Raw genomic sequence first — 14,676 nt, forward strand, 5'->3', positions numbered from 1 at the left:
CCACCGCGATCCCGCGATCTTAACCAAGTCGTCGCTTCATCTTGTTGGAGGCCTACCGACAGCTCGTCTCCCGGTCCGCAGACGCCATTCGAGAACCTTCTGACCCCATCGGCCATCAGTCTTTTTTATATCTTATACCTTGGGGGGAAAATGCCTTAGTCGCCACGCTTGGCAGGCGGGTTGGCGACCGCAGTTATATCCGATAGTTCGCGGAGGACGCTGCTGCCCATCCTCCGGTTTATCCCTTAGTCGCCTCTTACGACACCCACGGGAAGAGAGGGGGTGGTGCAATTCTCGACCGAGGTAGTAAAATTACAAAATTATTCTTACACTAACTGTTGCCCGCGACTCCGTTCATATAGAATTCGTTTATTGCTATCCCGCGGGAACTACGCAATTTTCCGGGATAAAAACTATTCTGTGACATTCCTCGGGACTTGTACTACCTGTATGCCCAATTTCACTTAAATCGATTCAGCGGTTAAGACGTGAACAGGTAGGTAACAAACAAACAAACAGACATACAAACTTTCGCAATTATAATTAATATTAGCGAGATTAAGTTTGCTATTTTTAATTTCCATTTAAAAACAATGAAAAAAAACGTTTTCTACTTTGTTAAAAACAGAAACGTCTTCTTATAAAATACCTAAAGAGGCAGAGGTAAAGAACATTCTGCAAGAAACGGAACGTTTATAATATTGTTAACTCAAGAAATAATGTGGCGTTATCTGGGAAAAGGTACCTTGTTGTCGGTATTGAGTTATTGATATCCCCATAATCTACATACATTTAGCTAACGAACCATGTAAGAAACATGCATGTAGGTTTAATAGATATTTTTTAAAAAAATATTGAAGCTCAAAAGCCAGAAAAGGTGATTATGAGAAAATTGAATTCAAACTTATACACCCAATAAAAGTATGTTATTGTTGGAAGTTACATAGATGACATGCTATTTGAGGATTAGATTGTACGGGCTTTCAGGTTTCAAGAACAATTTTGTAATTGGACAACGGTTTTCCTATAGTTTACCTTGCCAAAGTGCATAAAGTAAAAAAAAAAGGTTGATGGATTTTTTTCATTTTTTTCTATTTATAGTATATTTACATTGGATTTTATCGAAGGAAAAAATATTATGCGTAATTGGACACTAAATAAGAACTACTCCGTTTTGAATTAACGTTGTTTATTATATAAAAAAAATACTTTAACAAAAATAACTTTGTTGTTTACAAATGTAATTAAACAGTCAAAATCAACAAACTTTAATATTTAGTACGCTAAAGCATAGCCAAATGAGACCAAATTAACTCAAAAAATCTTAAAAAACTAGTTTTTTCAGTCTCAAAATTCAAGTTAAAGTTTAGTAAAAAGTTGGTACGATCACTATATATTTTCTAAAAGGTACCTTATCGTCGGTGGTAAAATATTTAGTGATTATGAAGTGATATCATTTGAAAACGACTAATAACTTACGATTAATTTTAATAGTCTTAATTTAGAACACTGTAGTATTAAAACTCTTACCAAAAACCTATAATTTTGTCTCAACACACTAAATGATTAACGTATTTGAAAAGGTACCTTATTGTCGGACGTAAAATGTTTAGTGACATAGTTAAGAATAAGATCTAAAAAAATGGTTTTGATTTGTAGTTGTAACTATTAATCGTTATTATTATTACTATAAATCAACCTCTAAAGACCAGCAGGTGGTAGGACCTTGTGCAAGGTCCGCCCGGATTGCTACCACCATCTTGCTCGCTAATCCTGCCGTGAATAGCAGTGCTTGCATTGTTGTGTTTCGGCGTGGAGAGTAAGACAGCCGGTGAAATTACTGGCATTTGAGGTATCCCATCTTAGGCCTCTAGGTTGGCAACGCATCAGCAATCCCCCTGGTGTTGCAGGTGGTAATCTCTTACCATCAGGTGACCCACTTGCTCGTTTTCCATCCAGTCGAATAAAAAAAACACAAATTGGCGTAAATCGTCAATAAGGGCCTTATCACACTAGCGATTCGCGGGAGAGTTGAAAGCGAGGCAAGCGAGGCGCTGCGAGCGTATAACGATTTCGCCGCAAGCGCGCAACGATGTCGCTGCTGCGAGCGCATGGCGAGTTCGCTGTTTAGCGCCAAAAACGCCATATTGTAGACTTTCGTATAATAAATAGGGCGTCTTCGGCGCTAACGCAGCGAACTCGCAGCGACATCGTTGCGCGCTCGCGGCGATATCGTTTCATGCTCGCGGTGAAATCGTTACGCGCTCGAAGCGAACTCGCTGCGCGCTCACCTCGCTTTCAACTCGCCCGCAAATCGCTAGTGTTATAAGGGCCTAACTGGCTACCGCCTAAGGGTGGCCAGTTATTGATGATTTACCTTACTCTAATTAAACGCATTTTACGATGATTCTTGACGTTTTTTACGCGCCGACAAGCACCGCAATGGGCCCGCGTGGGAACAAATGCCCAAGCTCTCTCATTCTGAGAGGAGGCCTGTGCCCAGCAGTGGGACGTATAGGCTAGGATGATGATGATAATGATGACGCGTCGACAAAGTACCGACGTCCGACACGTCTTCCAAACCGATACCGAGCGCACAGAAAGCATTCAAGAGCGGCACCGACAATAAGGTACCTTTCTTACTAAACTTTAAGGGATGTTTTAACTCATAAAAAATCGATTTAAAAACTTGTGTCTCTGTCAAATTAAAATTTAGACCCTGCTTATTAATATAGAGTTAAAAAAGAAAAAATGATTTTTTTCGACATTTTACTTCAAGCGCGATTATCTCGGAAACTAGAACCGACAACAAGGTACCTTTTACCAGATAACGCCACAATCTGTACATTATTTACATTTTAATCGCCACTTTGGATCAAAATGTGATAACCTTTAATCATAAAATATTACGAACAGTTAACTTTTTACAACTAAAGCACTGCACTAAATTGGATGAAATTTGGAATGGAAAAAAACCTTGAACTTTATAGCAGAAACTACGAGAATATTTTTAATCAGGGAATGAGAGCGGATGTGTCCACAAAACACAGTTATTAAATTATGTATAAATATTGTGTTATTTTGTAAGTACCTACATTACGTATTAATCTACTTACAAAGTAAAGAAAATTGTGACTTCATCTTATTACTTGTTTTATTCATCATCATCATCATTTGCAGGTGGTAGGACCTTGTGCAAGGTCGGCCCGGATTGCTACCACCATCTTGCTCGCTAATCCTGCCGTGAAGCAGCAGTGCTTGCACTGTTGTGTTTCGGCGTGGAGAGTAAGACAGCCGGTGAAATTACTGGCACTTGAGGTTTCCAATCTTAGGTTGGCAACGCATCTGCAATACCCCTGGTGTTGCAGATGTTTATGGGCGGTGATGATTTCTTACCATCAGGAGACCCACTTGGTCGTTTTCCATCCATTCGAATAAAAAATAAAATCATCATCATCCTCATTATTACGACTTATTAAATTATCTATATATATATAAGAAGAAACTGACTGACTGACTGACTGACTGACTGACTGACTGACGTATAAATCAACACACAGCCCAAACCGCTGGGCCTAGAAACATGAAATTTGGTACATGGGTTCTTTTTGTGATGTAAGTGAGCACTAAGAAAGGATTTTTAGAAGTTCATCTCCTAAGGGGGTGAAATAGGGGGGTGAAGTTTATATAGAATTTTCTCATTTCAGGACTTAGAAGTATGAGAATGTGCGGAATTACATTTTATATTTACCACGAGCTTTGCGGTGAAGGAAAACATCGTGAGGAAACCTGCACAAACCTGCGAAGCAATTCAATGGTGCGTGTTAAGTTCCCAATCCGCAATGGGCCCGAGTGGGAACTATGGCCCAAGCCCTCTTGTTCTGAGAGGAGGCCTGTGCTCAGCAGTGGGACGTATATAGGCTGGGATGGACATTACGTATTAATCTACTTGCAAAGTAAAGAAAATTATGACTTCATCTTATTACTTCTTTTATTCATCATCATCATTTTTACGACTTCACAAAAAGTGTTTAGAACCTCTTCTTCTATGACCTTCTAGAGTCCAATGTTATCCTGAATCTCAATGTTATCTGAAGTGGTCTAGAACTGTTATGTAGATGTGCAGTTTTATTTTTCAAAACATCCGGGTTCGATTCCCGTGCTGAACACAAGTTTTTTTAATGTATGAATACAGTTTTTCTTCTTACTGGAATCGATGACATGGTTCCTCAGAACAGATCTTCGTATGGCTTATAGTTACAGACTTTCCCACACTGACCGATAAGAATGTTACATCCTGTATATATAGGTACTTACTATGTCTCTCCGGCAGTTATGACGAATCTAAGGATTCCTCACATGTTAAAATCCGTCCAGCCGTTTAGGCCGCAGCAAGGACCAAAGAAATGGACAAACACACATAGAGTCATGTGTGTGGGGTAAACGTGCGCAGTGGGTAAGTACGCAGTCACATACATACTCGTAGATTTCGAACTGAAATGTAGCGACTTGAGAAACCGGGCGAGGGCCGTTCTGACTCGCGTAGGTACCGAGGGAAGATTCCGCGCAAAAAAGCCAGCAAGAAATGAATTCCTCCGTGATTCTTAGTTATTTCCATGAGAGACAGTTATTTTTTGCAATTCAGTGATTTTCGGACTTTTTGCCTTCTCTTGTGGAGCAGACGAGTCCTCGAATGGAGACCACGGACGGGAAAACGTAGTGTAGGGCGTCCTGAGGCACGGTGAACGGACGGACAACCTTAAGAGGGTCGTTGGCGGCGGATGGATGCGAGGGGCTGAAGACAGTGTTGTGGCGCGCCATCGAAGAGGCCTATGTCCAGCAGTGGACTGATGTAGGCTGGTGAAGATGCAGGTTATAAAAACTATGTTTATTACGTTACCTAGTTTTAAATTATAAAGTTAGGTATTTGCAGGTGTTCACTTGTTGTTGCTATTCAATTTGAAGGAAACATAATCTTATCTCATTAATTACATCTGCAGACTCCAGATAATAGTGCAGTGCACTGCTATCCTCGAAACAGATTATATCACTATAATGTATTATGACAAATAAGTAACGTACGCAACAGATAAAGATCAAAACCAATTAAAGATCTAATAGGTATTTATTTATTTCCAGGCCATTCTTTTATGCATGCATGCATATAAAAATTGACATTTGACATTTGATTTGTTAAAAATTTCATTTTTAATACAAGCTTTTTTTGCTGACTGTACTATTTGTGACTGTATTTGCATTGTCATACTACACATCCATACAAATTTCAAGTCGATGGCGTTTACCGATGAGGAATTCCATCCTGCAGAGACGATTCTGGCTGGACCACCAGAATGTCACTACCAGCTTATTGTATTGTCACCAGATTTACATAATTATGCCTTATTTTAAGTCAATCCGACCACCAGAAGTGGGTCAAATTCAACTTGCAAGATTTAGATACATACATAAACATTGTACATTGCAAGTTAAATAATAGTATTTTATGCAACTGTATCATAATAAAGGCCTCTGAGACACGAGTATACCTAGTGTCATCCACGAAGACGCGTGATTTTGTAATAAGCATCATGGCACGCGTCATCGTGAACGACTACCTATATATATTATTTATACTTTCAGGATAAAAACATACTCAAGACTAAAGTTCATATTTACCTGCTCGCCTGCTTTATCTAAAAATGAACTTGCAATAGAAATTGCTCTTTTTAACCGACTTCAAAAAGGAGGAGGTTCTATGTTCCAATGTTTGTATTTTTTACGTATGTTCACCGATTACTCTGTCAATTGTGGACCGATTTTTATTTGAACGAGTACTCTTCAGAGGTGGTCCCATTGTCACCAAGTCAAGATCTGATAATGGGATCCTAGGGAAATCGAGGGCAAACCTCAAATTTTATAGGCACACCTATGGTGATTTTGGCATTTTAGCATTATGAACATTCAGAAAGTATCATTTGGTAAACTGGACCTGATGAAGAAGACCATAGATGACCAATGGAACTCGTCAAGGCTGAGTAATGCTCGCTCGTCTATAAACGATCATGATTAATATCCTTAGATAAGCGACTAAGAAAAAACTTTAAGTTAATGATTCTTTCGAACGCTTTGAGCGGAGGTCACCAAATTCGGAATAAGTTAAATCCTGACTTTTCCAGTTTCTTATTTGACTAGCTTCTGGGTAGATCATGTTCTTATTAGGTTGGATTCGGGGCGAGTCAGTTTCGAAACATGTCAAACACTATATTTACCAATTTCTTATTTAGCATTTTTCTGAGGAGGTCTGATTTTTAGTAGGTTAGGAAGTTTTTTCGGAGTAGGTTAAATTAGAACAAGAACCGATTCAGACAAGAAAGGTTTCTTTACAAAACAAATTCTAACTAAATTTGTTTCCTTATTATGACTGAATCTAATTAGAGGGGATTCTTAATAAGTATACGTCATAGTTAGTTATTTTCTACGTTCGATGGTTTCTGTGGAGGTCAAGTACAATTGGCTAGAATATCAGATGACACTTAACATCAATACTATTTACTAATGACTTAATCGTAAGTGTTCTGGCCACTTGTAAACATATCTATCATAAATCATAAAACAATATTTCTCTACCGTTGTCAATGTCAAGCTAGTTCTTTACTAATTTGCAATGGAAAAAGACCTAAAAGTGATAAATACGGCAAAATTGAAGCCATGTGTTATACTCGGAGACTTCAAATATTGCTTTCAAAAACAAAATAAAAATGAAACGCTGCACTTCAGATGCAGCGACAGGGACAGTAAGTGCACAGCCTCTATTACGACCAATTCTGCAATGACAACGGTGTTACGAGAAAGTGAGCATACATGTCTACCAGATCCTGACAAAATTAAAGTTGAGTTGGTCATGTATTCCTGCAAACAAAAGGTTGCCGAATCGTTCGAACCCATACAACCGTTGTTTGAAGACTCACTGCAAGAATTAGATGGTATGCACCACACGATCCTTCTGCCCACCTTTTCTTCAAAGAAAGATTCTCTTTACGCCCATAGAAAACGCGTTTTAGGCACTGAAACACTGAGATTTGAAAATCCAAAAGATGTCAAAATCCCAAAAATAATAAGTGATAATTTTTTAGTATGCCAAAGTGGAGACGATGACCGAATCCTTATTTTCTGCTCCGATCTGGCAAAAAGAACAATAAAAAAAACACATATATTTCTCGCAGATGGCACATTCAAGATAGTGCCAAAACCATTCTCACAGCTGTACACAATCCATGCTGTGTTAAATAACGAGTCTGAAAGTAGGCGTACTATAGTGCCAATAATATATGCACTTCTACCAAACAAGCTGGAATCCACTTACATACGGCTTTTTGAAGAATTAAAAACTGCCTTAGCCGTGAATATAAGAGATTTTAAAGCCGACTATGAACTTGCTGCGATGAATGCTGTATCATACGTTTTTCCCTCGGCGAAGATAACAGGATGTTTCTTTCATTTTATGAAAGCCGTTTGGACGAAATCAAAGGAACTAAATATTGACAACGGAAAAGATGGGAACAAGTTTGCAAAACTGTTAACATACTTGCCTTTGTTGCCAAACGATTATATACCGGAAGGGTGGGAAATCCTGTTAGAAAAATCATCGCATATAAATAACATTCAAAAATGGAGAAAATACTTTGAAAGTTATTGGATGAATGTGATTACTCCTAATATTTTTGGATGCTCCGAGGAAACATATCGCACCACCAACCACTTGGAAGGGTGGCATAATAGGCTTAATAAAAAATTATCCAAAAAGCCAAACATTCATCATTTTTTGATGAAGTTAAAAAGTGAGGCGAGACATCATGATATTGGTATTAAACAAGCCCAAGCACATAAAGAAAGGAAGCGATCTCGAAAAGTTGACTTGATATTCGATCGCCATATAAAAGAAATGATTGATGATGTTAAGTCAAAGAGTATCGGTTTGTACGATTTTTTGAAGAAAGCATCGTATATGAGCTACGAAAGAAATGTGAGGAAAAATCTTGATGCTGCTGCGTCTAAACCTGATACTGAATACAATTCGAGTTCCGAATCCGTATGCTCTGATACTACCAATTCAAGCAGCACTAGTGAATCTGAAATGAATATTTTTTGAACAACAGATGTAAAAAAATTACATTTATAGAATTAAGTATATGAGTTTTAGTTGCGAGATAGTTGAGATGAGATCTCTTAGTTGTTTTATTTAATGTATGTTAATAAAAATAAATGATTCTGTCTATTTTTATCGTATTTTATTTAACCCTTTGAATGCCAAGAACAACTAAACGTGTCGAGTGTTGTCCTGCCTACCACAGCCGTGGTGGCGTTAGCTGTCAAAGTCACCTTCATGTCTTAAATAGGTAGTATTTATATAATAGTGTAGATGGGGTGGTCTACGATACGTAGTTCGATCATAATCATAGACTAACTGTTCATGCAATTTTGCAGCATTCCGTACCTACTGTACCTAATATACTGTTATTACATTTCTCGCTGAAAAAGACTACAAATAATTGCGGTTGACTGTAAATTCGCATGACGTACCACGATTTTGACTTACACTAGAAATGTCACTTATACGAGTTTTACGTAATCAAAAACTAACCAAATTAGATATAGACTATTAATGAATGAAACGTATAAAGAATTTGACCTAATCAGAAAAGGGCTTATTATTGAATTTGATGCGGTTATAATTTGGTTTTGTTAAAATTTAGCTTACTTAGAACCTAACTGTTTCAGCATTGATCCTTTAACGGATTAGACATAATCAGAATTAAACTTATTACCGAAACGACCTCTTGGGAACTAAACGATTTCAGAAACTGACTCAAAAAGAAACTGGAAAAGTCAGGATTTAACTTATTCCGAATTTGGTGACCTCCGCCCAAACCTTTCGATCTGATGCTAAAGCTGGAAGGTAGGCAACAGAACTCTGTTATAAAGCAACGTAACTAAGCCGTGTTTGGGCTAAATGGAATCGTTGTGAGATGTACTTTGGCTACGAATCACTAAAAAGTGAGAAATAAATATATATTTTTTTTTACAAATACTCGTATGTAGGTGAGGTAAACGACTATTGTTCCACTCCTGCTTGCTCGTGCTGAGGCACCGACTTCGAGCTAGTAGGTATCTAGAAAAAAAATTAAAGGGTTTTGTGGTCAGTTTCATTTTTTGTTATTATTATTTTATAATTGGAGTCAGTTTTACTTTTTTTGCTAAAAAAAATTAAAAGATAAAGTCAAAGAATCTACCCGATTTGTTGTTATAAGACTGTTAACAAAATTAAAAATAAGGGATCGTCTATTTAAAATTAACCTTCACGTAGCTTACACAATCATCCGCCATTGCCTTTTTGTACCGAAATTCACTTACGTCCTCCGCTGCAGCCATCTTTGGAAATATCCACATCTTTTAGAAAATCTAGATTCCATCATTAAAAATACTTTCATATCCATTTTCAATATTAACATTTTAGATAAATCATGGTCTCAACATTGCCCATTCGTCACGGAGGCTTAGGCATCCGTCAAATTTCTCACGTTGCCCTCCCTGCCTTTCTATCCTCGGTCCACTATACTCAAGATCTTGTCGCCAAGATACTCAAAACTCCTCTAGACAACCTAGATGTGCCTCACTTGAACGAAGCTAAAACAGCATGGAAGTCAGCTTGCCCGTCTGCTGATTTACCTATTTTTCCCAGTTCGCAGCGGCAATGGGATGAGCCGCTCTGTAGAATGGTGCGGGATAACCTTTACCATACGTCTACCAACCCTACAGAGCGCGCCCGCCTCCTTGCCGTTGCGAAATGGGAATCTGGTGCTTGGCTTCACGCCTTACCATCCACAAATACAGGCACTTTTCTTGACGACAACACATTCCGGCTCGCTGTGTGTCTCCGTTTGGGAGTGGCTTGTGTTGCCTCACATCGCTGACATTGCGGTATGCAGGTCGACTGCCTCGGCCACCATGGACTCTCCTGCCGCAGCAGTACTGGACGCATCCCGCGGCATGCAGCCCTTAACGACGTCATCCGCCGGGCCTTGGTCAGTGACGGAGAACCAGCCGTTTTGGAACCTTCGGGCTTGGTCCGCGACGACGGCAAGAGGCCCGACGGCATGATGCTCATGCCATGGAAAATGGGACGGCCGTTGGTTTGGGACGCCACTTGCGTCGACACACTCGCTCCGTCCCACCTTCCATCTACAGCCAACAGGGCCGGGGCCACTGCAGACTCTGCGGAATGCCTCAAACGGCGCAAATATGTAGGCATCAGTAGTGCCTACATTTTTGAGCCGTTTCGGGTAGAAACCACGGGTCCTTGGGGTTTGAGTGCTGTTAATATTTTTATATCATTGTCGTCCAAATTGATTACGGCTTCGAGTGACCAGAGGGCTGGCTTTTTCTTAGCACAAAGATTAAGCATTGCCATACAGCGTGGTAATGCTGCCATCCTTCTGGGCACCTTACCACCTGGCAGAGATTTTGGGCAACTTTTTTATTTATAATTTTAGTTTGTATGTAGTTTTAGTTACCTTTATTTTGTTTTATATTATACAGGCATTTCTTCGAATGTAATAAATAGAATAGAAATAGAAAAAAAAATAAAGGACTAGATATTTTAACGACAGTACCAGCTATGTCAAGCATCCGACATTGTCTATACGATATAAGAAAAAGGGCTTTGTGCGTTAACTAAGCCACTTTTACGATTTGGAAGAAGTGGAAGTGACTTCGAAGTTCGAAAGCTTTGTACTAGCCGACTATTACTACGAAGGTTCACGCATTATTGTATTTTTCTCCCCGTACTCCAGACAAAAAGTCGGAGGAATTCATGAGTTTATGGGAGATGGAACGTTCAAATGCTGTCCAAAACTCCTTTATGAGCTATATTCCATTCACGGAGATATTGGTAGTGTAACCTACTATTGAAACTTATTTTTTCTGTGGCGCGGGTAGCTATAGTTTTTTAGAAAATGGAGTTGAAAATGTATGTGAAATGCCCTTGATTAGAGACCTTTTTTGAAAATTATACAAAATATATTGTTTTTATTGCAATAAATATTATTAAAAAAAGTCATAATTTAAAAAAAATGTCGAAGTGATCGACTACGACTTCGGGACTCTAGTTGTACATGTGTTTGTAATTGGAATCCATAGCTACAGAATGATGCCCTTTCTTTTTTTGTATGTGTAGGTACTATTAGTGCCTTTACTAGTGTTGTAGCATGTTTTAAGTTTGCGTAGGAAATACGAGTCTGTATGCCGTATTGACAGTTTTTGTTTTTGTGTTAGTGAAAGAAGTGGGAGACATTTGGAGACATGCGGACTCGTACAGTTAGCGTAGTATCTCCCTTGTTTGTATGATCTGAGAACCCATCGCTTCGCTGGAGGGAGCAACCCATGTCTTCAGATTAAAAAATCACAAATAACCATTCTCTATGCGATACCTTAATAAGCAGCAAAACAATACGCCTCAGAAAGTAAAGACAGGGAAAATAAAAGGTGTAGTGTAGGTACCTACCAAAGGACGGTCGCGTGGAGCACAGCTTCTAGCATTAAAATACACCCAAAGCCCACGATTTCTGGCATATGCGCAAAACAATGCGCTGCGGCAACTTAAGAGTTTATTATTTATTAGTAGTTTTTTGATATTTATTGGTAAAAGTCAATTTTAAAAATTATTTGGGTAATTTTGTAGGAAACAGGGCTTGCGAAGGATCTAATGTATTATTATTATGCATTATGCATTTTTTTCATTTTGGGCGATTTTAATGCCCATCCTAGTGAACTTTTTTGCGGTGAGCTCCTAGACTTTTGCACTGAGCAATGTTGGAGGTGTGCGGATATGGACATGTTGGGCGCCTCTTCGGACACTTATACTTTTGTCAGTGATGCTCATCAGGACTGCAGGCGTTGGTTAGATCACTGTTTGGTAACTGAGTCGGCTTGGCAAAGTGTAGCGGAGATTAGTGTTTTGCATGACATATTTTGGTCAGATCATCTGCCACTTATTATTAAATGTAACTTAGAGTGTATTAAACCGAAGTTGGGGTTAGGTAGTGACTACAGTATTAACACAATTTCTTGGGGCGAAAGAGACACTTATCAAATAAGTAATTGTAAAGATTTTTGTGATCTTAAGTTGAAAAGTATAGAGGTTCCGACAGTGTGTAAAGATTGCTGTGATAATATATGTAGAGATTTGAGTCATAGGATTGCAATAGACATGTTCTATGATCACATTATACAAACTTTAAGGGAAGCCATCAGGAGACCCACTTGCTGGTTTGCCATCCAGTAGAATAAAAAATAATAATAAAAAAAAAAAAAAGCTTCAATGTGTAGTTATAGTGTAAAAAAACATGAAAAACTTATATAACAGGTTGGAACAAATATGTAAAAGATGCTCACGGGGAGGCAAGGCTTGGGTTTCAGGAGTGGATACTGAACGGTAAACCATCTGAAGGTCCATTTTTCACGCGTATGATCGAAACCCGCAAGATTTTTAAATCACGACTAAAGTGGTGTCAAAACAATCAGCAGCAATTAAAAATGGACATTATTGCATCCCACCACTCCGCGAAAAATTTTGCCCAATTTTGGAAACAAACAAACTGTCTCAATCCAAGGCCGACTCTCCCTGTTAGCCTAGAGGGAAAAAGTGCCCCCTCTGAAATTGCCAACCTTTTCAAGAAGCATTTTCAGGTACTTTCGCCGTTGGGTCGATCGGAGCGCGTGTCCAGTGCTGGGTCCGTCGCGCTCTCCGTGCGATTTGATGCTCGTGACGTTGCTGATGTTATTACTCATATGAAGCGCGGCAAGTCGCCGGGGCATGACGGGCTCAGCATTGACCACTTGCTACACGCTGGGGGACATCTACCACGAGTTTTGGCAATTCTATTTAATTTGTGTGTTAGTCACTCCTATCTGCCTCTTAATTTAATGAAAACTATTGTCGTACCTATTATTAAGAATAAGACCGGGATTGTGTCCGATATTCAGAATTATAGACCGATTTCGCTCGCAACCGTAGTTGCTAAAGTGTTGGACAGCTTGCTCGATAAACATCTAGAGAGGCACATCATTCTTGATGACGCACAGTTCGGGTTTCAAGCCGGGCTTTCTACAGAGTCAGCAATTTTATGTTTGAAAAGCACTGTTCAATATTACACCACAAGAAACACGCCAGTATATGCCTGCTTCCTCGACTTATCTAAAGCATTTGACCTCGTTGCATATGATATCCTATGGAACATGATGGTGTGCGACACCGGGTTGCCGGCGGAGTTGATTGAGGTTTTTAAGTTCTGGTACAGTAACCAAGCCAACACGGTCAGATGGGCAGGTGTGCAGTCGGATGAGTATAGGTTGGAGTGTGGTGTCAGGCAGGGTGGTTTGACCTCACCCAGATTGTTTAATTTGTATGTAAACAAGCTGATTAGAGAGCTCAGTGACACTAAAATCGGATGCTCTATCGATGGCAAAACAATCAACAACATCAGTTATGCAGACGATATGGTGTCCTTCTATTAGTGCGCTTCAGAAGTTATTGGATGTGTGTGAACGGTATGCGGTGGCCCATGGACTGAAATATAACGCCAAAAAAAGTGAATTACTTGTATTTAAAGCTGGCAAGAAACAACACAAGATTGTGCCCCCCCTTACTTTATGCGGTGTTACTTTAAGGACAACAAACACTTTTAAGTATCTCGGTCACTGGGTCACCGATGACCTAAGTGATAATTAAGATATGGAGAGAGAACGTAGGGCGTTGGCGGTTAGGGGGAATATGTTGGCCCGCAGGTTTGCCATGTGTAATAAGGAAGTTAAAATTACCTTATTCAAGTCCTATTGCCAGTCGTTTTACACGTGCAGCCTGTGGACCGCGTACACGCAGCGGTCTTACAACGCCCTACGTATACAGTACAATAATGCTTTTAGAATGTTGTTGGGGTTTCCGCGATTTTGTAGTGCCTCTGGTATGTTTGCGGAGTCTCATACCGACGATTTTTTTGCGATCATCCGGAGGAGAGTTGCGTCGCTTATACAGAGGCTTAATCATGCGAGCAACGGCATTCTGAAGGTATTAAACGCAAAAATAGATGGACCAATTCCGAGCCACTGGAACAAACTACATTCTGTGGTTGTTCCAGTGACACGGGCATGGTAGGCGTAGAAATTAAGTATTAAGTAAAGAAATTAATTCATTAATTATTGTGTTATAACTCAATTCATTTCGATTTAATTCAATTCTTTTATTGCTTGTAATCAATGTAAGTACAGATTTAACTAACACTTAGCTAATAAGTTCTTACTAAAACAATTATGTATGAGTCACTAAGTTACTCGAATTAAATGAATTATTATTATTATTATTATATTAACCACAACAAAAAAAGAGTCTACACACATTTTGTTGATATTGGTATATTTGCAAATAATTTTCTGGTGTAGAATTAATTCATTCTGCGCAGACGAAGTCGCGGGCAACAGCTCATCAGTCCTACGTAATAGTAAAGCTCTAGCGGCGTGAGCTCCTTTTGATTCCAGAGGTCAGTTAGTTGACCGCAGTGCAAAAATCATCTTATTTTTTGCTTTGATCGATAAAGCTTAAGCCTACATAGGCATGACACTAAA

The 14,676-nt window shown here is 39.2% G+C and overlaps 1 protein-coding gene across 1 annotated transcript; it reads left to right on the plus strand.

Moving 5' to 3' along the window:
- Positions 1-6,136: 6,136 nt before the first annotated feature.
- Positions 6,137-8,436, plus strand: LOC141431032 (uncharacterized). Its single transcript, XM_074092000.1, has one exon. The coding sequence runs from the start codon at positions 6,665-6,667 to the stop codon at positions 8,147-8,149; it is 1,485 nt and encodes a 494-aa protein (XP_073948101.1). The 5' UTR covers positions 6,137-6,664; the 3' UTR covers positions 8,150-8,436.
- Positions 8,437-14,676: the final 6,240 nt, after the last annotated feature.

Source organism: Choristoneura fumiferana, chromosome Z, assembly GCF_025370935.1.
Source record: "Choristoneura fumiferana chromosome Z, NRCan_CFum_1, whole genome shotgun sequence".
NCBI classification, from domain to species: domain Eukaryota; kingdom Metazoa; phylum Arthropoda; class Insecta; order Lepidoptera; family Tortricidae; genus Choristoneura; species Choristoneura fumiferana.